Source organism: Molothrus aeneus, unplaced genomic scaffold, assembly GCF_037042795.1.
Source record: "Molothrus aeneus isolate 106 unplaced genomic scaffold, BPBGC_Maene_1.0 scaffold_34, whole genome shotgun sequence".
Lineage (NCBI taxonomy): Eukaryota > Metazoa > Chordata > Aves > Passeriformes > Icteridae > Molothrus > Molothrus aeneus.
In genome coordinates, this window is record NW_027099005.1 from 899,718 (window position 1) to 925,941 (window position 26,224).

Consider the following 26,224-nt stretch of genomic DNA (forward strand, 5'->3'; position numbering starts at 1 on the left):
GTGTATTTAAGGAGAGGTGAAGAAAAAGCAAAGGCCAAGGCCAAGATCATGGTTGCCATAGCTAAAGAAAGTGTGGGGTGGGTGGGTCCACCACCAGGAGGAGGCAAAGATAGGCCAGGATTGTCAGGTACAAGAGAGATAGAGAGACCTCAAGTCCCTTTGAGTGAATGACACTGCTATTATTGTGGAGAGGCAGGACACGTCGGGAAGTTTTGTAGAAAGCTCAGTCTCGATGAGGCAATAGCCAGGGAACAAGAAGCCTTGGAGAGGGTTCTTAGAGGTGATGATTAAGGGTGACAGGGGCTTTACACTTTAGGGGACCCGATGCAACATCTAGAAAAGCCCTTGGTAAACATTGAGGTGGGACCCCTAAATGAAGCATTTGAATTTTTGGTTGGATACAGGAGCAGATAAGTCCTGTCTCAACAAAGTACCAAAAAGTATAGTAAAATACCCAAAAACATCTGAGGTGAGACAAAAACAGCTAGGTAGAAGGACATCCAATAGCATTAGGACTGGACAGTAGCACTAAACTAGTAATAAGTGATGTGAAAGTCAAAGGTACCTTATTGTTGTCTTGTTGTGTGTGTGAGAGTGAGTCACAAACAAAGTCAGCCTCAACTTCCCGGGCAGGTAGGAAGGGGGCAGTAGAAAGAGTGTGTGTGACCTGCAAACCAGACCAGTGTTCCCCGGTGTGTGAGGGGGCCGTAGCTGTAAGAGCGTGAGTGACACGCAGGCAGCCTCACAGGTGAACGGGCACCGGAGGCAGCAGAGCCAGGGCCCTTCCAGAAGGCCCGGAGATACTGAGAGCTGGAGGCCAACCCCAAGGCGAGGGGGGGCCACAGGGACCCGTGATTTTCTGGCAATGAGGATCCACTTTGTGTCTTGAGGGTGTGAAGGAATGTGTGAAGGTGAATGAGAAATAAAAGTGAGTGAATGTAGATGAATTAAAGTATAGGTATTGTGGATTGTGCATTGTAAGTTTTACCACATCTCCTTGGAGGGAGGTGTATTGTGTTGAAAAGCAGTGTGGGGAAAAAGTTTGTTTTAGATGCAAGGGGTTGAAAGAAAAGTGGTATTTCAGCTGTTAGTGAAAGTGAGAAACAGAGGCAGGGGATGAATAGATAAGATCTTGAAAACTGAACAGCAAACCAGTAAGTTAGATGCCGAGAAAAATGGGGAGAATAAAAGCATGCTAGAAAAGATACCCCCAAGATAGCCCTTTGGGAGTTAAGTTAGCTAACAGAAATACAACTCCTTGCAAAATACAGAGTAGGCAGAAATTGATGAGAGAAACATGCAAGCTATGGAAAAAGGGAAATTAACAAATTATACATAACATTAACCCAAGAAATTGGGTTTTGAGAAAATCATAGTAGACCATTAATGCCTATATTTGAAAGCCCCTTTCAGGTACTCCTCATTGCTAATTCGACTGTGCGGACCAGAGGAAAAAGTTAGACCCACATCATCAGATTCCCTACCACTTTCACCCCCTGTCATTTGACCAAGATTCAACATCAGTTTCACCCCCTGGCATTGGACCAGACTCCACACCACTCTCCCTCTGGGATTGGACCGGACTCCACACCACTCACCCTCTGGCATTGGGCCGGATTCAACATCAGTTTCACTCCCTAGCATTGGACTAGATTCCACATGGCTCACCCCCTAACTCAGGACAGGAGTCAACCACATCACGAGTTAATTCACCTGAGTATACCATTATAAAAGGACCAAAAGACTTAAAGTTGACTCTCAAAAGGAAGAGCCCAAAAGACTGATGAACTAAATGAGTTTGGTATCAGAACCATACCTTATCCTAAAGTGTTATAAAGACAGTTCTGTGTTTAAAATAAGTTTGTAAAAAGTTAAAGACTGTTAATAAGTAATTCTGGTCAAGTTCCCCCAATTTAGTTCCAAAGACTCCAGGTTAATCCTCTACAGACCACTCCCCTGAGAGAAACCAAAATTAGTAAGGAACGGACCAAGAGAAGTTTAACCAGAGAAGCGGTAGAAGGGACTCTAAAGAGCTTGGAAGCTTCTTCTTAGTAAAGTTCCCCAAGAGGCAAGACCGGGTGGGCCGGTCGTGCCAGATGACCCATACCAGATTCTTGGGAAGAGCAGTAATGATGGCTCTAATTGCTGGTGGTGCTCTGGGGAGCCCAAGAGAGCCATGCAATGAGTGCTACCAACCCCTCTTTGAGGAGGAAGAAGTGAGCTCCTTGTCTAGAGTCCACACCAATTCTAACCCGAATTGTGTTAACCTCCCCCAATGTATTGGACAGTCCAGAATACCACCACTTTTAGGCAGCAACTCCTGGGAGAGTGCCCTGTAGGAGAAACCTGGTTGTGCTTTGAATGTGATGCTACTGAAGCAAGCCTGGTACAGCAGGTCAAAGAGAAAGAGACAGTAAAAGCAATAAGAGAACAAGACCATTTAGAGATACCCCGATGTCGCAGACATCTTTCATGAAAAATCCTTTCTTAGGATTTTTCCTTGTGACAAGCTGCAGTTCAGCAACCAAAAGTAAACAACGGTTATCTGCTGCTGTGGAATGTAACAGGTGATTGGTCTCCTGTGGGTGTTTGGATTTCTTGACCACTCATGGCAGAGCTGGCTCTTGCTCTGTCTGAGACACAGATCCTTGTTATTCATTCTTTTCTATTCTTAGCTTAGCTAGCTGCTGAAGAAACTTTTCCTTTCTATTGCTTTTTAGTATAGTCTTAATGTAACATATATCATAAAATAATAAATCAAGCCTTCTGATCATGGAGTCAACATTCTCGTCTCTTCTTCATCCTGAAAACCCTTGTGACCACAGTCACACCCCGAGGTAAGAACCTATTCATAGATTCAGTGAAAAAAGTTAGCCACAAACTAAATTTAACTGATTGTCGAGTTTGTACCCAGATGACTGAAATTTAGCCATGGGAAAAGATTACTCTAAGACTATTAGAAATCTGTAACTGGATACAGAATAACTCAGAATAACTCAGAATAACTTAGTATTAATTTAGTATTAAGGGGCACAGTACACCAGTAAAAAGAATGGTCTGTAAAAGGCATTTAGCATAAAAGAACTCTGCTACCCAGTGGATCCCAAGAGATCCAAATAGATTTTGGTCTGTTGAAAGAAAAGAAAAGAACAAGTGTATCTACCATGAAGCATATGAATTTTATGAGTACACTGAAGAAGGGATAAACCCCTTTTGGGGAATGAAAGGCATTTCTAAATATTGGGAATGTCCAACAGAACCTAAGCATACATTTTGGGGGGCCCCTAAACACCCGTTTTGGATCTGTGGTACTACAGCATACACTAAATTGCCAGGAGACTGGTCTGGCAGTTGCACCATTGGAATGATAAAACCATCGCCCACCTGGGAGTGACATCCTTAAACATATCCAAAAATTTAAGCATTTTTCCTTATAAATAAAATTCAATTAATTAATAAAATGATAATTATATTATTCTGATAGTATTATTCAAATTAATTACCTAATTTGTATATTTATATTAAAAAATCTATACACTTTTAGCAACCAAGAAAATTATTGGTCATTGGTTCCAAGTAACACAATTCCCTTCATTAATTCATTAAGCTCTATTGGGTATTTATTTCTTCCTCTTTATGGTAACTAATATTCTTTGTAGACCTTTTGCCATCATTTTTATCATCTTTTTTTTCGCATATGGTCAAGAGGAGGCACTTTGGGGTCCCTGGAGCCATTTCTGGGGAACATTTGGGGCAATTTTGGGTCTGGGGAGGGAATTCAGAGAGAACTTGAGGGTCTGGAGGACACTTGGGGCAGCCAGGTGGGCACTTGGAGGGGCACTCAGGGATTCTGAGGGACAGTTCGGGGTCCGGGACAGCACTTGGGGGTCCAGGGGGGCCCTTTGAGGTCAGGGAGGGGAATTTGGGGCCCTTCAGGGTCCGGGAGCGCCCTTCGGAAGCTCGAACGGGGCTCTCTGGGGCGCGGGGGCTGATGGGAGTTGTAGGCGCGGGTATCATACGGTTTAACGGGGCCGCAGAGCATCACGGGAGTTCGAGGCGCAGCTGCAATGGCTCTCCGAGAGTCGCGGGGCATGACGGGAGATAAAGTCCCGGCTGGACTAGCGCTGGACGTGCGCCGCGGAGCATGATGGGAGCTGTAGTCCTGGAAGTGGTTGGAACGCGATGTTTGGGGGTCCGGGAAGGCTCTTGGGGGACACTTTTGCGTCCAAGCCGTGACTTGAGGTCCTCGGGGGAACGTAAACGGCTCGGGAATCCGTGGGGGGAGCTCGGGGAGCTCTAACCAGGCTCTTTAGGGCGCGGGAACGGCAGGAGTTTTAGGCGCGGGACTGTGTTCTGAGGGGCTCTGGGGCCACGGGGGATGAGAGGAGACGAATTCCCAGAAGTGGCTGTACCGGGCATCAGTGGGGTTGGGAGCACTCAGGGGAACTGGGGACGCCTTTGTGGGCTCCCAGATAGGCACTGAGGGGGCACTGAGGGATCCTGGAGTGTCTAGGGGACACTTATGGGACAGATGGGGGCGGATCCCAGGGTTCTTGGGAGCGTGGGGCATGACAGGCGTTGCAGTCCCGGCTGCAATGGGGCTGTATCCAGCTGCGCGGCATGACGGGAGTTGTAGGCAAAAGGAAAATATGGCAGCCGTCTAGGCACCGCCCCCAAGCCCCGATCTCTGGCGCTGATTGGCTGTGAGTGGTGATGGGCGGAAGCCTCGGCAAATGAGAGGCGGTGGAGGCGGGAACAGCCTCTCCATTCCCTCCCAGTACAGCCCAGTTCATTCCCAGTACTACCCCAGTACAACCCCAGTAAAACCCCAGTGCCCCTCTGATCCCTTCCAATACACACCAGTCCCTCCCAAAACACCTGAGTCCATTCCCATTCCCTCCAGTTCCTCCCAATTTCAAACACAGGGTGCCCCTGTGTCCCCAGTCTTCCCCACAATGTTCCCAGTGTTCCCCAGTATGTCCCAGTCCTCCCCAGTGTTTCCAAGGACAGTTTAATTTCTCACAGTGGCCGTGGCAGCCAAACCCACCAGTGGGGTCAGAGCAGTGCCCATGGCCACAGCCCCTTGCAGTGGCCCAGTGCAGCTTGGGCTGATGATCCACCCTCACAGCTGGCCCAGGGCAGCTCTGCAGTGGCTTTGGTGGCACCTGGGGCTGGCACACACCTGAGCAGTGTGTCTGTTTGCAGTGGGGAAACTCAGGAGTTTCAGATTGCTTCAAAAAACCCCAAAAAGTGAAAACCCCTCTTAGGCTGAGTGCAGCCAGCTCTCCAAGCACAGCAGGTCCCAGGGCAGTGAGGACAGACAGGATGGGGCTGGGCAATGTGGAGCAAGGTTGTCCACACTGGGTCAGAGCTCCAGGCACAGCTTCTGTGAGCAGGCCAGAGCTGCTGAGGAGAGACCCTGGGTCAATATCAATCACAGAATGCTGCAATCGTCTCTACTCTAAAGAGAAAGAAAATAAAATACATCGTTTAAAATAGGAATGTCTGTTTCTGATAAGTTTTTTTAAATCTTTCTCCATCACTGGACTAGGAAAACTTTAATGACTCTCTCAGAGCTTTGGTGTTGTTTACATCAGACTCAGTCCCTGAGAGTGTCTTCAAAAAACCTCTCAAGACCTCAAACTTAAATTGAAACTGCAAAGTTTCTTGAAGTTTTAATGGATCTCACTGAGGGACACGACTGAGAAAATGTCCCCAGGTTCCAGTTAGAGCAGAACACTGTAGGCAATGATGACAGCTGGGGACAAACAAGGCCAAGGTGTCTCTGGTGCTGAGCAAAGCTGGATGTGTTTGAGGAATGCCAAGGGCCAAGGCCTGAGCCCCAGGGCCTGGCCAGGCAGATCCTGTCCCTCCCTCCTTGCTCAGGGCTCTTGCCGGGATGGGCTCTGGCATGTGGGGATGTGCAATGCCAAGGGCAGGAGCATGGGGCGGCCCCTGCCAGGCTGCTGAGCAGGGACAAGGAGGCCATGAGGCCCCAGGCCTGCAAGGGTCACTTGTCTCCTGCTCCTGCCTCAGGCCCAGGCCCAGCAGCCATGGCCAAAGTGCTGCCCAAGTTGGCTCTGGCAGGGCTGTCTTGCAGCTGCTGCCCATGCCTGTGCCCTGTGCAGCCCAGGCTGTCCTACGGTGTCCCTGCCCTGCGCCTCTGTCCCTGCAGGCTGTCGGCATCCCCCGGCTGCCCCACCTGGCTGGGCCCTTCCTTTGCTGGCAGCTCTGCCTCCTGCCTGCCTCTGCCTGCCCACACAAAGCCTGGGGCTGATACCAAAAGGGTTCATTCCATTTTTACCCTGCCTGGGAACTTTCAGCACAGGAACAAGGCATGCAGGGGCTGCTTTCCCTGCAAAGATGCTTGGAAGAGAAGAGGAAGACATCTGGCTCAAGGGTAAAAAGATAGAGAAAACAAGGAGTGAATCTCAGAACTTGGGGTGGGTTTTATGGAAATGGGTAAATTGTAATTCATATTTAGCCACTGTAACACACTGGTAGAATTACATGTCCTCATAAGGTTAGGAGTTATTTCATGTTACACATTAGGCCTCAACAAACGATACCCTCTTTAATAGCAAATTAGTGTTATGGAGACTTATTCTGATATTTTGGGCTTTTGGTGACAGCAGAGGCTGACAGAACCAAGGAGTCAGCTGTGACACTGTGGAACCCCATGGAACAAAGGGTCCATTGTGATGCAGTGGAACCCCATGGAACCAAAAGTCCAGTGTATCAGAGCAAGGCCTCATGGAACCAAGGAGAGCATTGCTGACAGTGTGGAAGCTCCTGGAGACATGGGGTCATTGTGACAGCGTGGGGCCTCCTGGAACCAATGGTCCACTGGGACACTGCAGAACCTTCTGGAATCAAGGGGATCATGTTATGTTCTGGAACCTCATGGAACAAAGAATCCATGGTGACACTGCGGTGCTCAGACCATTGTTGACAGTGGGAAAGCTCCTGGAACCAAAAGTCCATTGTGACACAGCAAGGCCTCCTGGAACCAAGGGTCCCTTGTGGCTCTGTGGGGCTTCCCAGAACCAAGGAGACCATTTGGACACTGTGGGGCCTCATGGAACCACCTGGCACTGTGACAGAGCGGGGCCACATGGAGCCAAGGGGCCACTGAGACACTGAGGAACCTCATGGAACCAAAGGTCCATTGTTACACTGAGGGGCCCTGTGGAACCAATGGGACCATGGTGACACCGTGGTGCTCCATGAACCAAGGGGCCATTCTGATTCTGCTTTGCCTCATGGAGCCAAGGGGCCACCGTGACACTGCAGGGCCTTGTGGAACTAAGGCAGCCTTGTGACACTGCGGGGCCCTTGGAACCAAGGGTCCATTGGGAGATTGCAGGGCCTCATGGAACCATGGAGACCATTATGGCCCTTCAGAACCCATTGGAACCGAGGAACCATTGTGACACTGCAGGGCCTCATGAAATCGAGGGGACCAAAGTGACACTGTGGGGCTCCATGGGACAAAGGGGCCATTCTGACACTGTGGCAGCCTTGTGACAATGTGGGGCCCTTGGAACCAAGGGTCCATTGGGATATTCTGGGGCCTCATGGAACCATGGAGACCATTATGGCCCTTTGGAATCCATGGGTACCAAAGGGCCATTGTGACACTGTGGACCCAAGGAGACCATTGCTCTGCTATGGGACATCATGGAACCAAGGGGGCGATTGTGACACTGCAGGGCCTCATGGAATCAAGGGCACAATAGTGACACTGTGGGGCTCCATGGGACCAAGGGGGCATTCTTAAAGTGCAGAACCAAGGAGACCACTGTGACACTATGGGGCATCATGGAACCAAAAGTCCATTTTTCCACAGAAGGACCTCATGGAACCATGGAGGCCATTTTTACACCTTGAGGCCTTGTGAAACCAAGGGACCATTGTAGCACTTTGTGTCTCCATGGAGCCAAGGAGTCTATTGGGACACTATGATGCTGTGCTAGGCCAAAGGCAATTGTGGCACTGTGTGACACCACGGAAGCAAGGGAGCATTGTGACATTACAGGGCCCCATGGAGCCAAGGGAGGACAATTGTGACGCTGTGGGGCCCAATGGAAGCAAAGGACCAGTGTGACACAGCTGGGCCTCATGCAGCCAAGGGGCCGCTTTGATCCTGAGGAGCCCAAAAGAACCAAGGGGCCATTTTGACACTGTGCAGCTGTGGAGACCCTGAGAGGCTTCCCTGGGTTAGGGAGACACAAGAAGCTTCCCTCAAAAGCTGTTTGACCCCATTGGCTCCTTCCCCTTGTCCCATGTCCCTCAGCCACTCCCTCCCTATTCCCCCATTGGCCCCATCTTTGTACTGCCCCCATGGCACTGATCAGCCCCTTCCTCTGGAGAGACAGGAACCTGGATTCCCCCCAGGAGTCCTGCCTTGTGACCCTGAACATCTCACTGCACGGCTGAATCAAACATCTGTGGGTACCATGCAAAGGCCCTTTGTGCTTCCCTACCCTGGGCTTTATTAGCAGCTATTCCAGCTGCAACAATGGTCCCTTATGGCAGTGTGGATCCAAGGACACCATGGTGACACTGTGGGACCTCATGGATCCAAGGGGCCATTGTGACACTGAAGAACTTCATGGAACCCAGGGTCCATTGGGACACAGCAGGGCCTCATTGGAACACAGGAACCATTGCTGACAGTACAGAAACTCATGGAACCAAGGGGCCGTGGTGACACAGCAGGGCCACATGGAACCCAGGAGACCAGTGACATTTAGGGACCTCATGGAACCAGGGTCCATTATGGCACTGCAGAAACAAGGAGACCATTGTTGATGCTATGGAAGCTCATGGAACCAAGCAGCCATTGTGACACTCCAGGGCCTCATTGAACCAGGCAGACCATTGTGACACCACAGAACCTCATGGCACTGAGGGTTTATTGTGACACAGCAGCGCCCATGGGGCCAATTGTCCATTGTGACAATGTGGATCTGAGGAGACCATGGTGACACCATGGAAGCTCATGGACCCATGGGTCCATTGTGACAAAGCAAGGCCTTGTGGAACCAAGGAGACCATTGTGACATCATGGAAGCTCATGGACCCATGGGTCCATTGTGACAAAGCAAGGCCTTGTGGAACCAAGGAGACCATTGTGACATCATGGAACCTTGTGGAACCAAGGAGACCATTGTGACATCATGGAACCTCGTGGAACCAAGGATCCATTGTTACAGTCCAGAACCAAGGAGACCATTGTGACAGTACAGAACCTCACGGGACCAAGATTCCATTGTTATACACTGGGGCTTCATGGAACCAAGGACCCACTGTGACACAGCAGGGCCATGTGGAACCAAGGGTCCTTGGAGATACTGCAGATCCAAGGAGACCATGTTGATGCTGTGGAACCCCATGGAGCCAAGGGGCCGTTGTGACACTGGGGAACCTCTTGGAATCAAAGCAACCGTGTTACATTGTGAAACCTCATGGAACCAAGGGGCCATTGTGACACTGCAGGGCCTCATTGGAACAAAGGACATGGTTGATTGGCCAGAAGCTCCTGGAAACTATGGGACATTGTGATACTGCAGAGCCTCATGGAACCAAGGAAACCACAGGGACACCGAGGAATCTTAAGGAACCAAGCAACCATTTTCACATTACAGAACTAAGAGTGGGGCATAATGGAGCCAAGGACACCACTGATACTGAAATCCATTGGATAGAAACTTCTGAACAGAGTTTGGAGTATTTGAAAGCAGGTATTCTTTATTACAGCGTGGTGGTCACTTGGGCCATCCTTCCTCCATTCAAATGCACTGAGCATTGAATGAACAGAGTTTTTATCACACACACTGATTACGTATCCATTAGCTATCCCCACTTCCTTTGAGTTTATTTGACATAGTTGCACCCCTTATCACAAGTCCTTTTATAGTTCTTTGGGTTTTGTCTTCAACATCCAGTGTCCTTTTTAGGTGGCTGTTCCTTGACCCCTCCTTTTGAGTAAGGGCAATATTATTGTTCTGCATAACTTCTGTTTAGTCAGCCTTGCAGAGCTGAGCTGGCATCCTGCTTGCATTTTGTGTGGCTTCTGTTTGCCAGAGGCACATCCTCAATCAGTTTCTCCAAGGCCGTGCTGTTCTGTTCTACTGTCCTTGACAAGAGTAAATGTTGTCCTGTTCTCCTGTCCTTGTCTAAGCTCGCCCCGCATGAGGCGTCTGCAACCCCCCCAACCGATGGGCCTGGGGTGGGCAAGTGTTCCTGGGGAACAGGGATGGGACAGCTGGGCTGGACTGACCCAAGGGATGTTCCACTCCATGTCACACCATGATCAGCAATCACCTGAGAGAAGCAGGGGGGCAAGGGGGGTAGGGAATAATTTATTTTTTAAGACATTTTTCTTTCAAAACAGCACCAACACATACAGAATCTTCTCCTGCCACAAGGTGGTCAAACATTTTCTGCTGATAGGAGATTTCCTAAGGATTTGCTTTTCTTCTGTTAGTGGGTCTTGCTGTGCCTTTTTTTTTTGGTTGAGTTTGGAGGTTTTTATCATTGGATTTGGGTTTTTCCCAATTGAACTGCCTTTCTTCTGATGCATGAGTTTTTTCTGTCCTTTCTTGTGGCTTGCTTGGCACCTGATGGCAAGACAAATTTACCCAACTCTGTCATCTTGCCCAATTATGTTTGCAAGCACCATTAACTAGATGAGTTCAGTCACAGACTCCCTGCAATTTGGCAGCATCCACAAAGGAATTGAAAGTACATTTCATGCTGTTTTAGAGACAATAGAAATATTCCACAGTGGTGGTCAAGGGCTGGTCACTGAGGGATGTCACCCGGGCGTGGCTGCCAAGAGGACTCTGTACCATGGTTGACATTTGACCCTCACTGTTCAGCCAAATTCCCACCCAGCCCATGTTCCACTCCTTCAGCCCAGCTCTCTCCAGTCTGGCTCTGAGGAGACCACAGCAGACCCTGTCCCAGGCCTGCCTGAAGTCTGGGCACACAACATCCCCTTCTTTTCCCTCCCACGTGGGTTCTGCAGTGCCTGCCCTGTCCTGCCAGTGCCTGGAATGGCTGCAGGAGGATTTGCCACATCCCCTTCCCTGCTGAGCCTGAGCAGGCTGTGACTCTCCCAGTCCCCCTCCCTGCCCTGTTTGCAGACTGGTTCCATGTCTGCCCTTCCCAAGTGCCCAGGACCCTCTGGGATGGCTCTGGCCTTTCCAAGGGGTTTGAGAGAGGTCCCACAGTGACACTGCCCAGCCTTCTCAACAGCCCTGACACCAAAGGCCTTTTCCACATCCCTCACTTCCAGGTCAGTGCCCAGAACACAGCACAGCCCTGTCAGGTCCTCGGGGTGGTTCAGCAGGGAGGCAGCTCTGATTTCTCCCCACAGACCCTCACTCTATCCAATGTTTCTCTGTGCAGTCCATGGCTGCCCTGAGCATTTTTCCTGGAGCCTCCCTGCCTGGGATATTTCTCTCCCTGCAGTCCTAACCACAACCCAGCAAAGAATTCAGGTGTTTTCTCAGAGGACGTTACTCTCAGAGTGAAGTGGCCTCAAGGCACTGTTTGTGCCGCTGGAATTGTGCCACCCCCGGGTGCTGCTGATGGTGTTTGTGCTCACTGGGGTTCATCTCCCCACACACACACCATGCACTGCTGAGATCTCCTCAGCACAGAGCAAACATGGCCTGCTGGCCTGGTCCCTTGGTGTCCCTCCATGCAAGGCCAAACAACCTCCTGCAGGTGGGGAGAGGCCAGTGCTGGCAATGGTGGCTGCAGGGGCTGCTGTGGGACAATTGCCCCGGGGCACCTTCCCAGGCTGTCCCAGAACAAAGACACAGCCCAGGCCCTGCTCTGCTGCTGCCTCAGGTCCATGCCAGGAGCTCTGGCTGGGCCAGGACACTGCTGTGAGCCCCCCCTGCACACTCCCCCCTGCCCCAGGCACTGGGCTTTGCTGGGCCAGGGCATTCCTGGAGCACATTGCTGACAGCAGCTCTGGAGGAGAGCAAAGTCTCCCTGCCCTGCCCTCAGCAGATGCCCTTTGCTGATGGAGCTGCTGTGCTGGAGCCCAGCTGTGTCCCAGCAGTGCCCATGGCCTGGCCCTGCCTGTGGCCACAGCAGGGACACGCAGCAGGACAGGGACCAAGCTGCCAGAGAACTCCGGCCTTACAGCCACAGCAGGGCTGGCAAGGACAGGGTGGAGCTGGGCAGAGCAGCTCTGAAAGGACCAATCCCCGCTGCTCCCTGGCTGTGCTGCCCTGCTGGGACTTGTTCCCCTTCTCCCCTCTAACTTCATGCAGGTCTCTGAGCTGGGATCCCAGATAAAACAGGCACTGCAAGGTAGTTTATTTTCTTCAAATGTAGTGATAGCCCAAACCCTGGTTTACAGAGCTTCTGGGTCAAATTCAAGAGGCAGACAGTGAATTTGATGGGGGTGATTAAAAAATTTCTTTTAGAATAATTTAATAACAGAAAGCCCCATTGAAAACTACCAAAGAACTGGGAAGGGCTATTTGGCCTGTCATGAGTTGCAATCCAAAAACTATGCAGAAGAAAACGGGAAGTTGGTTGCTTCAGAAATCATCTGGTCATCATTTTCCTCAGGGCATCCTTGAGGTCCTGGTTCCTCAGGCTGTAGATGAGGGGGTTCAGGGCTGGAGGCACCACCGAGTACAGAACTGACACTGCCAGATCTAGGGATGGGGAGGAGATGGATGAGGGCTTCAGGTAAGCAAAAATGGCAGTGCTGACAAAGAGGGAGACCACCGCCAGGTGAGGGAGGCAGGTGGAAAAGGCTTTGTGCCGTCCCTGCTCAGAGGGGATCCTCAGCACAGCCCTGAAGATATGCACATAAGAGAAAACAATGAACACAAAACAGCCAGAAACTACACAGACACCAACCACAACAATCCCAAGTTCCCTGAGTTTGGAGTGTGAGCAGGAGAGCTTGAGGATCTGTGGGATTTCACAGAAGAACTGGCCCAGGGCATTGCCATGGCACAGGGGCAGGGAAAATGTATTGGCTGTGTTCAGCAGAGCATTGAGGAAGCCACTGGCACAGGCAGCTGCTGCCATGTGGGCACAAGCTCTGCTGCCCAGGAGGGTCCCGTAGTGCAGGGGTTTGCAGATGGACACGTAGCGGTCGTAGCACATGATGGTCAGGAGGAAATACTCTGCTGCAATGAAAAAGGCAAAGAAGAAAACCTGTGCAGCACATCCTGAGTAGGAGATGGTGCTGGTGTCCCAGAGGGAATTGTGCATGGCTTTGGGGACAGTGGTGCAGATGGAGCCCAGGTCGCTGAGGGCCAGGTTGAGCAGGAAGAAGAACATGGGCGTGTGCAGGTGGTGGCCGCAGGCTACGGCGCTGATGATGAGGCCGTTGCCCAGGAGGGCAGCCAGGGAGATGCCCAGCAAGAGGCAGAAGTGCAGGAGCTGCAGCTGCCGCGTGTCTGCCAATGCCAGCAGGAGGAAGTGCCTGATGGAGCTGCTGTTGGACATTCCTTCACTCTGGGCATGGTGGACTGTTGAAACAAGACATTGACAAACTCTTTGAGTCAATCCTATGGGGTTATTTTAGGAATTCCCTCAAAACTACTTCTCTACCTGTTGGAGAACTTCACTCAACATTTTTATTTTTGAGCTTGTGTTTGTGCTCCTGAGTTCCTGCCTCATCTTCAGCATTGCTCTCAGGCTGAACGCTGGGAAGCCCAGAGGGAAAACAGGGCTCCCTGGGCCCCAGTGCAGTCAGAACTACTGGAACCACACAGGTGCCTTTGCTTATTACACCTTCCTCTAGTTCAGCATGACTGAAATTAAAATGTGCTTGAAAAATAAAGTGGAGTTTTTAAAGACTCCAGCTTTAAAGTCAGTTTCTCTAAGCCCTTCTCTCTTTCCCTGTGCAGCTGGACAGGATTGGATACCAAGAGATGGTCTGGCTCTCTGCTGCCTGGAGTTGTGCATGCTGGGAGCTGTTTCTCTCTATCCAAGCCTTGTCCCTGCCAGTGCTGCCAGAGCCCAGCCCAGCCCCGGGGGCTCAGCTCTGCCCTGCAGACCCCTCCCAACACAGGGCACTGCCCAGGGGCATCTCCCTGGCAGCAGGGCCTTAAGGGCAGGCCAGACAAACAGAGATGCTGCAAGCCAAGGTGCTGCTGCTGCTGTCTGTAGGGAGAGGAGGCTGAGGAGGCACTTTCTGAGGGAGATCTGAGGCCCATCTGCTGATGCCCAGGCTGACAGTGCAGGAGGTTCAGTGACACAGCCAAAGCTGAGAGCCCCTTTGCCTTCCCTTTAGGAGAAAGCTGAGAGCAGCCCTGGCCATGCAGCACCATCTCCAGAGCAGGAGGAATCTGCCCTGATGGGGGTGGCTCCTTGAACCTGGAACTTCTCCCCTGCAGCGTCCATGGGGAGCTGCCAGGCAGGCTGAGAGCTGCCCCTGGCAGGTGGCACATGCCCTGGGCTGGCCAAGAGCCCTGAGGGCTGCAGGAGCTGCTCTGCAGGACAGCCCTGGGCAGCCCTGGCTGCAGCCCCAGCTTCAGCCCCTGCAGCCGTCCCTGGCAGCAGGAGCCGTCCTGCCCTGTCCCTCTGACGGTGCTCAGGGCAGCCCCGCTCTGCAGCACATCCTTCCCCTCCTCCTCCTGCTCCTCCTGCTCCTCCTGCTCCTCCTGTGCCACAGAGAAACTGGGAGAGTCCTCCTGACACATCCCCCAGGCTCTGGGGTCTGCTGGCTTCAGGAGATCCCTCCAGGAGCACAGGGGACATTGCCCTGCACCCACACACTCACCATGCACAGGGCTGTGAAGATCTTTCCCCAAGTGAAGTCTCAGCTCAATGTCTTCCCAATCCTGATTGCCTTCAGCCTGTCTCTGCCTGGCTCCTGTGCCCTCAGTGCCTGCAGGCAGAGCCTGCTGGGCTGGGAGAGGAGGTGGCCCTGGGAAGAGCTGTTCCTTTAAAGCTCAGCGGCACAGACACAGCACAAGGACTTTAATGAGCCTCTCAGGGATTTGGCGTTGTTTACATCAGACTCAGTCCCTGAGAGAGTCTTCAGAAAACTTCTCAAGAACTCAAAATTAAATTGAATCTCTGAAGTTTCTCAAAGTTTTAACAGGTCCCACTGAAGGACACAACTGAGAAAGAGTCCCCAGGTTCCAGTTAGAGCAGAAGACTGCAGGCAGTGATGACAGCTGGGGACAAACAAGGCCAAGGTGTCTCTGGTGCTGAGCAAAGCTGGATGTGTTTGAGGAATGCCAAGGGCCAAGGCCTGAGCCCCAGGGCCTGGCCAGGCAGATCCTGTCCCTCCCTCCTTGCTCAGGGCTCTTGCCGGGATGGGCACTGGCATGTGGGGATGTGCAATGCCAAGGGCAGGAGCATGGGGCGGCCCCTGCCAGGCTGCTGAGCAGGGACAAGGAGGCCATGAGGCCCCAGGCCTGCAAGGGTCACTTGTCTCCTGCTCCTGCCTCAGGCCCAGGCCCAGCAGCCATGGCCAAAGTGCTGCCCAAGTTGGCTCTGGCAGGGCTGTCTTGCAGCTGCTGCCCATGCCTGTGCCCTGTGCAGCCCAGGCTGTCCTACGGTGTCCCTGCCCTGCGCCTCTGTCCCTGCAGGCTTTGGGAACAGTTCCCCCTGTATTTTTTTGGACGCACACCATGGCATAATAGTATGTTGTCCACATGGATGGCTACAGAACACCAAAACATACATTCTCATCCCTTTTTTCTGAAAATATAGGATCATAAGTCCCTATACTATCCTTTGGTGGTTTTCATTATTATGAAACTGACCTTTCTGAATAGAAGGGTGTCCTTCTTTGTGTGTAATATCTAATACAAAGGTAAAAATTATTAGGAATCATTTTAGGCATTGGAATTCATGACCATAGCACTCCAGGAAGGGGCCAAGTTAGAATCCATGTGTTTTGCAATACAACTATTGTTCTGGAAGCTTGAAACATAACTGAAGAGGATAACTGGGAAGTGACTTTGTCCTGCAGCCTTATGTTGCTTCTTTTTTAACAAATTTGTGTGTAAAATTATAACTAATCTGATGTCACTTGTATTTTTAGAGGAAAAAAGGGGTGATTAAGGGTAACTAAGGCCTATCCGTCAGATATTCTATAAATCTTTAGATTACTGAGCCCCAAAGGATAAGTTATCATGGTATACCTTGATAAAGGGTCCCTTTATCAACACCATATGGACCACCCCACAGCTGGCCTTTGGACACTCAACTTTTCAGCTACCTCATACAGACATGTTCATACACACAGACAAGAGTGCAAAAAGGTTTCTCATCTGACTCCACCAGATCCCACTGGCTCTGCAGAGCAGTCAGAAAATACACATTGAGTCTAATGAGGAAACAGGGCACTGTGGAACAGTGCAGGTTTGGCCTTACAAGCACACTCATCAGCATTTGTCAGCATCTGTCAGCATGACTGACCCCACTTATTGTATTCTTCCTCTATTTTCCTATGTCTATTTCTTTCCAAACCACCTTGATCCCTCCCTTTTCCTTCTCTGGTTCTTCCCCTAAGATTCCATATTAAGTCTAGTGAAATTCAAAAATGCTGCTTCCTTGCACCCCAATATTAACCCTGTAACACTAGGCACTGATACCAGCCATTCTGCAAAGCCATCTGGAGAGCCACTCTGCTGACTCATGGTGATAAGTTTTCTTCCCAGACCATGAGGCTGAGGTGCTCCTGGAACATCTGGGAATGTTTTTATTTATTTATTTAGAAATTTATTTTTAAATTTAATGTATTTTATTTATTTATTTAGCATCTTTTACCGTGGTCCACATGTTCCATATGGTATACCATGTCCCCTGCTACAGAAGACTCCAGTATCACTGCTCTTACTTTCAAAATGGAGATAATACAGAATAAACTTCTGTCCTTCAGTGGAACCAAACTACTGACAGAGGTCTGATGTGAATATCTCCTGGTCACCTTATGTTACAGTGATTGACAGGGGTGTTGGCCAAAAAATATCTCCCAGGGCTACAGCCATGTTTTGGCAATATGGAACAGGTCTTGGACCACATAAGCCATGTTGTAAAACTCATCCCCCGGCTGCCCCACCTGGCTGGGCCCTTCCTTTGCTGACAGCTCTGCCTCCTGCCTGCCTCTGCCTGCCCACACAGAGCCTTGGACTGTCCCAGACTCCTTCTGGGGGATGTGGGGCATTACAGCTCTGCCCTGGGAGAGAAATTCCTGTCTCCTTGTGTCTGGTCTGGGCCTCCCCAGCTGCCCTTGGCTTTGAATTTTTTGGTTCTCTCTGGCTGTTCTCTACTACATTAAAAGCATCCACCATCTCTTAAAGCACCCTTCAGTCCCTCCCAGGGCTCTCCTCTGCTGTCCTCAGTCTCCACCCCACGGAGCACAGAGCTCCTCTGTCCCTGTACAGTGCTCATGTGCTTGAGGCCATGGCTGCCTGGACAAGGAGGATGGTTCTTTTCTTATAGCAAGGAAACCACAGAGCCCCAGGGTTTTGAAGGCAGATCAGAGGCAGTCACCTGAGGCCAAGGTGAGCCAGACCTGTCTGACCTTGCAGCTTTTGTCTGAAAGCAACCCTTGGATATTTCGGGAGTTTTGGAGGTGGAATTCCATTTCAGCCATGAGTGCCTGGAGCAGAATGACAGTTCTTCTCCACAGGAAGGAAAGGGCAGAGCCCCACTGTTTCAAAGGCTGATTAGAGGCAGCCCCAAGGAGGCCAAGGCCAGCCAGACCTGTTTGTCTTGGCAGCTTTTGTCTGGGAGCAGTCCTTGTGTAGGTGAACTTTGGGAGGCTAAATCCCAGTTTTGTCCATGGGCGTCTGGATAAGAAGGACAGTCCTTTTCCATAGGAAGGGAAGTACAGAGCTCCAGTTTCACAGGCAGATGAGAGCTGGCCCTTAGGATGCCAAGGGCACCTAGTCAGTCCTGGCAGCTTTTGTCTGGGAGCTATCCTTGGATATAGGGAATTTTGGAGGCAGATTCCCAATTTTGGCTATGGACACCTGCATATGAAAGATGTTTTTTCCATGGAAAGAAAAGCTTGCCCCCCCTGTGTTTTGAAGGCAGATGGGAGATGGCCCCCAGGATGCCAAGGCCATCCAGAGCTGTCTGTTCTTGCAGGTTTCATATGGGATAATCTTTGGATATAATCAAATATGGAGGTAGAATCCCAATTTCAGCCATGAACCCCTGGAGGAAAAGGAGAGTTCTTTCCCACAGGAAGGAAAGCACAGAACTCCAGGGCTTCAGGGGCAGATGAGAAGCAACCCTCAACATGCCAAGGTCAGCTGGACCAGTTGAGCCAAGCCAACCAGAACTTTTCCATGTTCTTGGATCCTTGAGGCCCCTACAGTATGACAATTGCCCCTTGGTTCCATGAGGCCCTGTAGTATCACAACAGATCTTTGTTTCCATAAGGCCCAGTGCTACCACAATGGTCTCCTTGGCTCTGCAGTGCCACAATGGCCCCTTGGTTCTATTGGGCTCCCCAGGATCACAACAGACTCTTGGTTCCACAAGGCCTGGCTCTGTCACACTGGCCCCTTGGTGCCATGGGGACTCAGAGTGCCAGAATGGTCTCATTGCTTCCATAAGGCCCTGCAGTTTCACAAAGAGCTCCTTGGCTCCTTGAAACCATGAAGTACGGAATAGGCTCTTGATTCCATTGGACTTCTCTCTGTCACATGAGTTCCTGGTTCCACCAAGCCCTGTAGTGTCACAATGGTCTCCTTGGTTCCCCAGAATCAGAATGTCCCCGTGGTCTCATGGAGCCCCACTACGATCCCCTTGATTCCATGAGGCCCTGCAGTGTCACAATGGCCCCTTGGTTCCAGTGGGTCCTGAAGTGTGGAGAGCTTTGTGGAGAGTTGGCTAGCTGAGAAAGGTCACGTTGACATAATACCATTGGTTAAGTTAGAAGGAGGCAAGTCTAGAATTCAGCAGTCAGTGTCCAACCACTGACAAGGACATTGTGCCCTTGGTGCAACAACTGGATAGAGGAGAAGATCTTTTGCCAAAAATATGATAGTTTCATCAGAATAACCACAAGAATGTAGAAGTAGTAACAAAATAATCATAAGAATATAGAAGTAGGCGTGGTTGACTGATAAGTAATTAACCAATAATGAGCTCAGCTTTGCAATTTGTATAAGCTTCATTAACACCAATATAAATATGTGTGAACTATCAATAAAGTTGGAGACTTGCTGATCACTCATATTGTGTGCCGCATTTCTTCCGCCGATCCGACAATTGGTGACCCCGCAACGTGATACCGGCAACGGCAACCACGGTGGATCGGTGTAGGAGTTCGGGTCCTGTCGCAGCAAGGACGGCGAACAAGCACCACTGAAAAAGGGAAGGTGCCGTGCCCTGGGTGACCTCAACGGAGAGCCCGGCCGATACGTGCTGCCGAGACCTTGTAGGGCTGCAACAGCGCTGACCTTCTTAAAATGGATAGAGAAATGCAAGCAGCATATGATTTATTTACTAGCTTTTTACAAAAGCGTCAGGTTAAGGGCATAGATTTGCAGAAAGAGCTTCCTGGGTTGTTAGCTTATGGGTATGAACAGGGAGTTTTTCAAAATCCTCATACAGTTCATGAGTTAACAGAGTGGTGCAAATTTGGGGATAAGCTGTGGGAGGCAATCATAGATGATAAAACTGCAAAAAAGTTGGGAAAGCTGTGGCGAGTTGTGCATGATGAGTTATGACAATATCAGGCAGAAGAAAAGGCTTCTCAGCAAGCTAGCATGGCACATGAAAAGAATAAGGGTTATGGGGACTGGTTTAATTGTCCATTACCCCCTGCCACATCCACAGTCATTTTGCCACCAACATCAGCTCCTGCCTAAAGCAGCAGCTCACCCCCTGCGTGTGCTACAACAGCACCATCCGCACCGCCTGTGTCAAACCCTCCATCTCCTCCTCCTAGTAATGAGCCGATCCCTGGGTCAGAGAGTGACCTAGCAGGGGCCATTGCACAGGGGTGAAGGGAGGCATGGGCAGCGGTAGCAAAAGATATCATGGATACGGGGGATGAGGAGGCTATAAAAGCAGCTATGGATGTTGCTTGTCTGGTGATATATTCACCCATGGCAGGGGGCGGGTTTCAAGCAACAATAACTGCTCTAGACTGGAAGTTGTTGTCGCAATTACAGTCCACAGTTAGTCAATTTGGGGTAACCGGTGAGTCCACAAAACAAATGCTGGATTATATCTGGGGGACTCAGGTTTTGCTGCCGGCTGATTGCAGAGGAATAGTGAAGCTTATCTTCACTCAGCATCAGCAGCTCTTGTTTAATGCACACTGGCAGTCATTCTGTCAGGAATGTGTAGCAGTAATACGGCAGCCAGGCGACCCGTTACACGGGATAACCCTGGAGGAGTTAATGGGTCTCGGGCCTTTTCTTCGGACAGAAGCACAAGCGTTAATTGGTCCTGATAAGTGTCGGGAGGCAATGCGTCTGGTGCGGTTGGCTATAGATAGGATAAAAGAGCCAGGGGGGATTCCTTCTTATATGGGAATAAAGCAAAGAAGAGATGAGTCATTTGGATCTTTTATAGATAAGGTAGCCAATGCTATTGAGCGGGCAGGAGTCCCTGATTTCATGAAGGGTACTTTGTTAAAACAATGTGCACTCCAGAACAGTAATCAGGCTACAAAGAACGTATTAAATACCCTAGGAGCTAATTGGTCTATAGAAGAAGCTTTAGAACAATTGGTGAATGTGCCCGTAGGGAATCAAGCGATGTTAGTAGATGCTATTATGGAGTTAGGGGCAGGATTACAAAAACAGGCAGAAGCCTCACAGAGTCAGGTGTTAGCTGCTCTTGCCCCCCTACAAGCAGCGGCAACAAATACTCCACAGGCTCCATCTACTGGCCGATTCAAATGTTACCGGTGTGGAGGCACAGGACACACGCGACGGGCCTGTCAAGCAGCCAGCGTCTGGTGCCAAAATTGTCGCTTGGATACCCACAACACTGGAGCCTGCCGACGCCGCTCGGGAAACGGGAAAGCCAGCGCGTCCACCAGCCGCCGCGCCCAGACACAAGTAGCTGCTGTCAACACCTCAGCCCAGCTTCCCTTCAACCAGCCACCACCGGGAGCCTCGGGCTGGACGTGGCAGCCGCAGCAGCAGTAACCTTGATGACCACCCAACCGGAAAAGGTTCCGACTGGAATAAAGGGACCAATCATTATTGATAGATTACCTATGGGAGCTTTGCTTCTGGGATGATCATCGGCCACCATAATGGGATTATTTGTTTTACCTGGGGTAATAGACGCTGATTATACGGGGGAAATTTGTGTTATGGTGCATACTCTTTTTCCACCTATACAAATCGAGAAAGGACAAAGGATAGCTCAATTGGTTCCTTTGGAACAAATGGCTAAAACTTTACCCCCTCGTCAATCACGGTCAAGAGGGGAGCGAGGATTTGGTTCCACTGGAGGACTCACTTTATTAACAATGAACCTGAATGATCGACCAAAGCGCACTGTAATACTGGATTATCGGGGTGAAAGGCAAACCTTGGAAGGATTATTGGATACTGGAGCAGACTCCAGCATTGTGAGTCCGGATTTTTGGCCCCACAACTGGCCATTACAGCCAACCACAGTGACAGTTACCGGGGTTGGAGGCCTAACACTTGCAAGAAAATCACCCATGTTATCTGTAACTATTGATGGAAAAACTTTGCAGAGTGTTTTATCAATTGTACCTTTGCCCCCTACTGTACAATGCCTTATTGGTCGGGACATTTTGGCTCAAATGGGAGTAGTACTGACAAACGAGCACCATTTAGGCTAATGGCCATTGCGTGGACTTTCCCAATCCCATTAACCTGGATCACGGACGTTCCAGTGTGGGTTAAGCAACGGCTGTTAAAAAGGGAAAGTCTGGAACAAGTTCATATACTAGTACATGAACAATATACACAAGTTCACTTACAGTTGTCAACAAGTCCATGGAATGCCCCTATCTTTGTTATTAAAAGGAAATCGGGGAAGTATTGCTTAATACATGATTTGTGGGCTGTAAATGAACAAATGGAGCCTATGGGAGCCTTACAACCAGAATTACCTAACCCGCTATGTTGCCAAGGGACTGGCCACTTTTGATTATTGATCTGAAGGACTGCTTTTTTACTATTGCTCTTCATCCTCGAGACACTCGGAGGTTTGCCTTTAGCTCGCCAGCTTTAAACAGGGAAGAGCCGGACAAGGGATTTGAATGGGTTTCTCTTCCCCAGGGCAGGCGCAACAGCGCCACCTTGTGTCAACATACAGTTGACCTGAAAAAATTCAATTATCTGCGCCTTGGAAATATTTAGGATGGATACTTACTGATCAAATTGTTACCCCCCAGAAATTGCAATTAAATGTTAAAATACATACATTGCATGATGCTCAAAAGTTACTTGGTGATCTGCAATGGCTGCACCCCATTGTTGGTATCCCTAATGAACTGTTAGATGAACTTTGACCTTTGCTGAAAGGAACTGATCCAGCACAGCCTGTTCATGTAACCTCTGAGCAGGTTAAGACACTGCAACAGATACTGGACTGTGTGACACAAGGCAGTGTTCGGAGACGCGATCTTAACCTCCCCATACAGCTGACAGTTTGGTGTGGAACTAAATTTTTACTGGGTGCACTTACTCAGCAAGTCAGAAAAACGGGGGAGGTGTGGGCCTTGGAATGGATATCTCCTCCACTTCAACAACATAAAACCCTTCTTCAAAATATTGAAATTTTGGCTGATTTGCTCAAAAAGGGTCATGAACGGGCATTACAGATTACGGGAAAGGAACCTGATCAGATACGGATACCAATGAAGAAGGATCCATTGACCTGGTACCTGACAAACAGTACGGAATTACAAGAGGCTCTGTTGGGAGCTGGTAGTGTGATTGCCACTGATGATATTCCCAATATACCGTTGAATTGGATAGGACAGTGGGGTTGGATTCAATGCCCAAAAAGATCACAAAAGCCCTTATTGGAGGCTATAACAGTTTGTACGGATGCAGGAAGAAAATCTAAAACTGCTGCAGTGACCTGGCAGGAAGAGGGACAATGGCATCATCAAATACTCCAGGCTACCGAGTTGGATACTTTACAAACGATGGAGCTATTGGCTGTTGTATGGGCCATGATGCATTTCTCTGGGCCTCTCAAAATAGTAACAGATTCTTTGTATGTTGCAGGAGTGTGTGAACGAATAGAAGATGCCTCTATAAAAGAGGTTCAAAACAGGAGGTTGCATGAGCTGTTTATACAGTTGCAGGGGCAATTAAGCTGAGGAAACATTCTTTCTCTGTTATCCATATCAGAAGTCACAAGTGGGAGATTGGTCTGGGAGAGGGTAACGTGCGAGCAGATAAATTAGTCTCAATCACACAAGCAACTCCAATTCCCAGGCAGACTATGGCCAGAGAGGCACACTCCATGTTCCACCAAAATGCAAAAGGCCTCCATAGAGAATTTCAGATATCTATGGAGGAGGCACGGGCAATAGTCAAAGCCTGTCCTATATGTAGTCATCATAATGGGGGCTGCGGGTTAGGTCTGGGAGTTAACCCAAGAGGGCTGAGCACAAATGAGACCTGGCAGATGGATGTCACACATGTTGCTGAGTTTGGAAGGATGAAGTACGTGCATGTTACCTTAGATACTTATAGTCATTTTATATGGGCCACAGCACAGACTGGTGAGAAAGCAGGACAGGTGGAGAGACATCTCAGCAGTTGTTTTGCAGTAATGGGAGTGCCAGAGCGCATCAAGACAGATAATGGGCCTGCTTACTGTAGCAAAAGAATAAAGCAATTCATGCAAATGTAGGGGATAGAACACGTGACAGGCATCCCTAATTCTCCAACAGGGCAAGCAATCGTAGAGAGAGCAAATGGTACCTTGAAAAGATATCTGAGTAAATACACAGATATCAGAGAGCCACAAGAAAGATTGTTAAAGCGTTTATTTGTTTTGAATCACTTGTGTGTTTTTGGGGAAAGTAAAGTTCCTGCTGTAATTCATCACTATGTACAGGAAAAAGATGATGTGAAACAAGATGTATGGGTAAGATACAGGGATCCTAAAACAGGACAATGGCAAGTCCTGCTAAGGTGTTATATAGGGGCCGCAGATATCTTTGTGTTTCTACCCCTACAGGATCTTTGTGGGTACTAAATGGACCCGAGCAGCTGTGTTTGATGGAAGACCTCAATCAACTGAGCGAAGAGGATCGTCAGCGAGTGGAGACGAGGCTGTTGATCATTCTTCAACCAATACTTCTTAAACTGAAAGGACAGTGTGATTTTGCCATCGACCAAGTGGTTGATTGGTGCTGCGGATCTGCAAGATGATAAACAATTGCCTTGCTTTGAAGAGAGAGGCATCTGCTAATGAAGGCAGAAGGCTTCTCTGAAATGGAAAATGAACATGCCCTCCCTTCAAATGATTCTAATTTAGAAATTCAATATAATCTGTTGATAATATATTAAGCTTGCTTTCGGTGCTTTCTACATTTGAATCTAGAGGGCCTAGGATTTTAGCTTGTATTAAGTGTCAAAATAGACATTGTGCTGCATGGATACTGCTTTTTTGTGGAGGTTGTCTGGAAACTAAGTGGGTACATCAATCCCAATTACCTGAGTTGTGGTGTAGGAGCTGTGGTTTCTATTGGCAGTCAAACTCCTGGCAGAGAGAACTTGAAGCATTTACAGGGCTACCTGGCCGCCAAGGGTTACAGTTGTATGAATCCCCAGAGCAGAAAATCCTTGCATGGTTTAGGTGGGAAACCCAGCAGTTAGTCAAACGTGCTTTAGGGCAATCTCAGTCGTGTATTTTACAGTCTAAGTGTGGTCAGGGTATTCCCCTGTCACAGTCAAGTGTAATAGGTCCGATTTCAGGAGGTCAGGATCCCAACCAAGTGTGGGATGATTGTTTCAAAGACCTAAAAGGGTTAAATCTGGGCAGGTCAAAGGGAAAGGAGAGAAGAGGAAAAAAGAGATATTCTTAACGGTTTGTGACAGACATGCTTGTTTCCAAAATGTCTGGGTGGTTCAAAGTAGTGCCTGGAAAGATCGGGGTGATGTGGAGACTTTATGCTATTACTTTATTAATTTCTGCTCTTTCTGTGGACAGTGTAGACCATCAGGCATGGGCCCCACTTCAGCCCAAGACTAACATATGGGTCACCGTGGCAAACTTAACTAACCAGGAGGCTATTTGCCTGTCATTATCTTCTCCTGGCAATCCATTTACAACCTGTTTGGTTGGGTTACCAGCAGATCCCTGGCCATGCCCCTCACATGTACCCACCTGTAGAGTTAACAATGCTAGGGCAAGTGTAGATAATTGGGACCAATGGGTTTCCTTTTTTTCCCATAGCACCGCAGGAACCCCAAGAATTGGAGCTGTTAGGTTCAGTGATGGCAGATGCATGTCTTAATTTCAACCATAGAAGCCAGCTGCCAGCCAAGAACCATTCCAATATTGTAACTTCCAGCATGGCTATCTACCGTAATGCAACAGTCTGGTGCAATTATACCACAAAGAAAGTGTCAATTTCATCAAATGAGCCTATTCAATTGCCAGCAGGATACTTCCTGATATATGGGGACCATGCTTGGGCCGGTGTCCAATCAATGCTGCATGGGGGGCCATGTACAATTGGATGGCTGTCTCTACTCACACCCAACATGTCCATGATACTGAACATGAGCCGCCACCATCGTCGCAATAAACGAATGGCTCATGCATTTGCTGCAGACTGCAGGGATGATGTAAAATTCTGGTCCCCAGAGGCCATAGTTGCAGCATCTTTCTTGACTCCAGGCGTATCAGCAGCAGGTGCTCATGCTATTTTAAACAAGTTGGGATGTTGGCTTGCTAAGGAAACCAATGCCACCTCTTTAGCACTTTCTAGCCTTTTGCTTGATGTTGATTCTATTCGCCATGCGACACTTCAAAATAGAGCTGCAATCGATTTTCTTTTACTTATGCAAGGCCATGGTTGTGAAGAATTTGAGGGCATGTGTTGCATGAATCTTTCTGATCATTCACAGTCCATTCACTCCCAACTCTCTGAGTTGCAGAGGTTAACTGGGAACCTACAGGTAGAATCGGGTAAAAATAGAAACAAAATAAGCATAAGAGTATAGAAGTAGGCATGGTAGACCGGTAAGTGATTAACCAATAATGAGCTCAGACCTGCAATATGTATAAGCTT

At 49.4% G+C, this 26,224-nt stretch overlaps 1 protein-coding gene across 1 annotated transcript; it reads right to left on the bottom strand.

Annotated features, from left to right (window-relative positions):
* Positions 1–12,576: 12,576 nt before the first annotated feature.
* LOC136570501 (olfactory receptor 14C36-like) lies at positions 12,577–13,494 on the bottom strand. Its single transcript, XM_066570963.1, has one exon. The coding sequence runs from the start codon at positions 13,492–13,494 to the stop codon at positions 12,577–12,579; it is 918 nt and encodes a 305-aa protein (XP_066427060.1).
* Between the last annotated feature and the right edge of the window lie 12,730 nt (positions 13,495–26,224).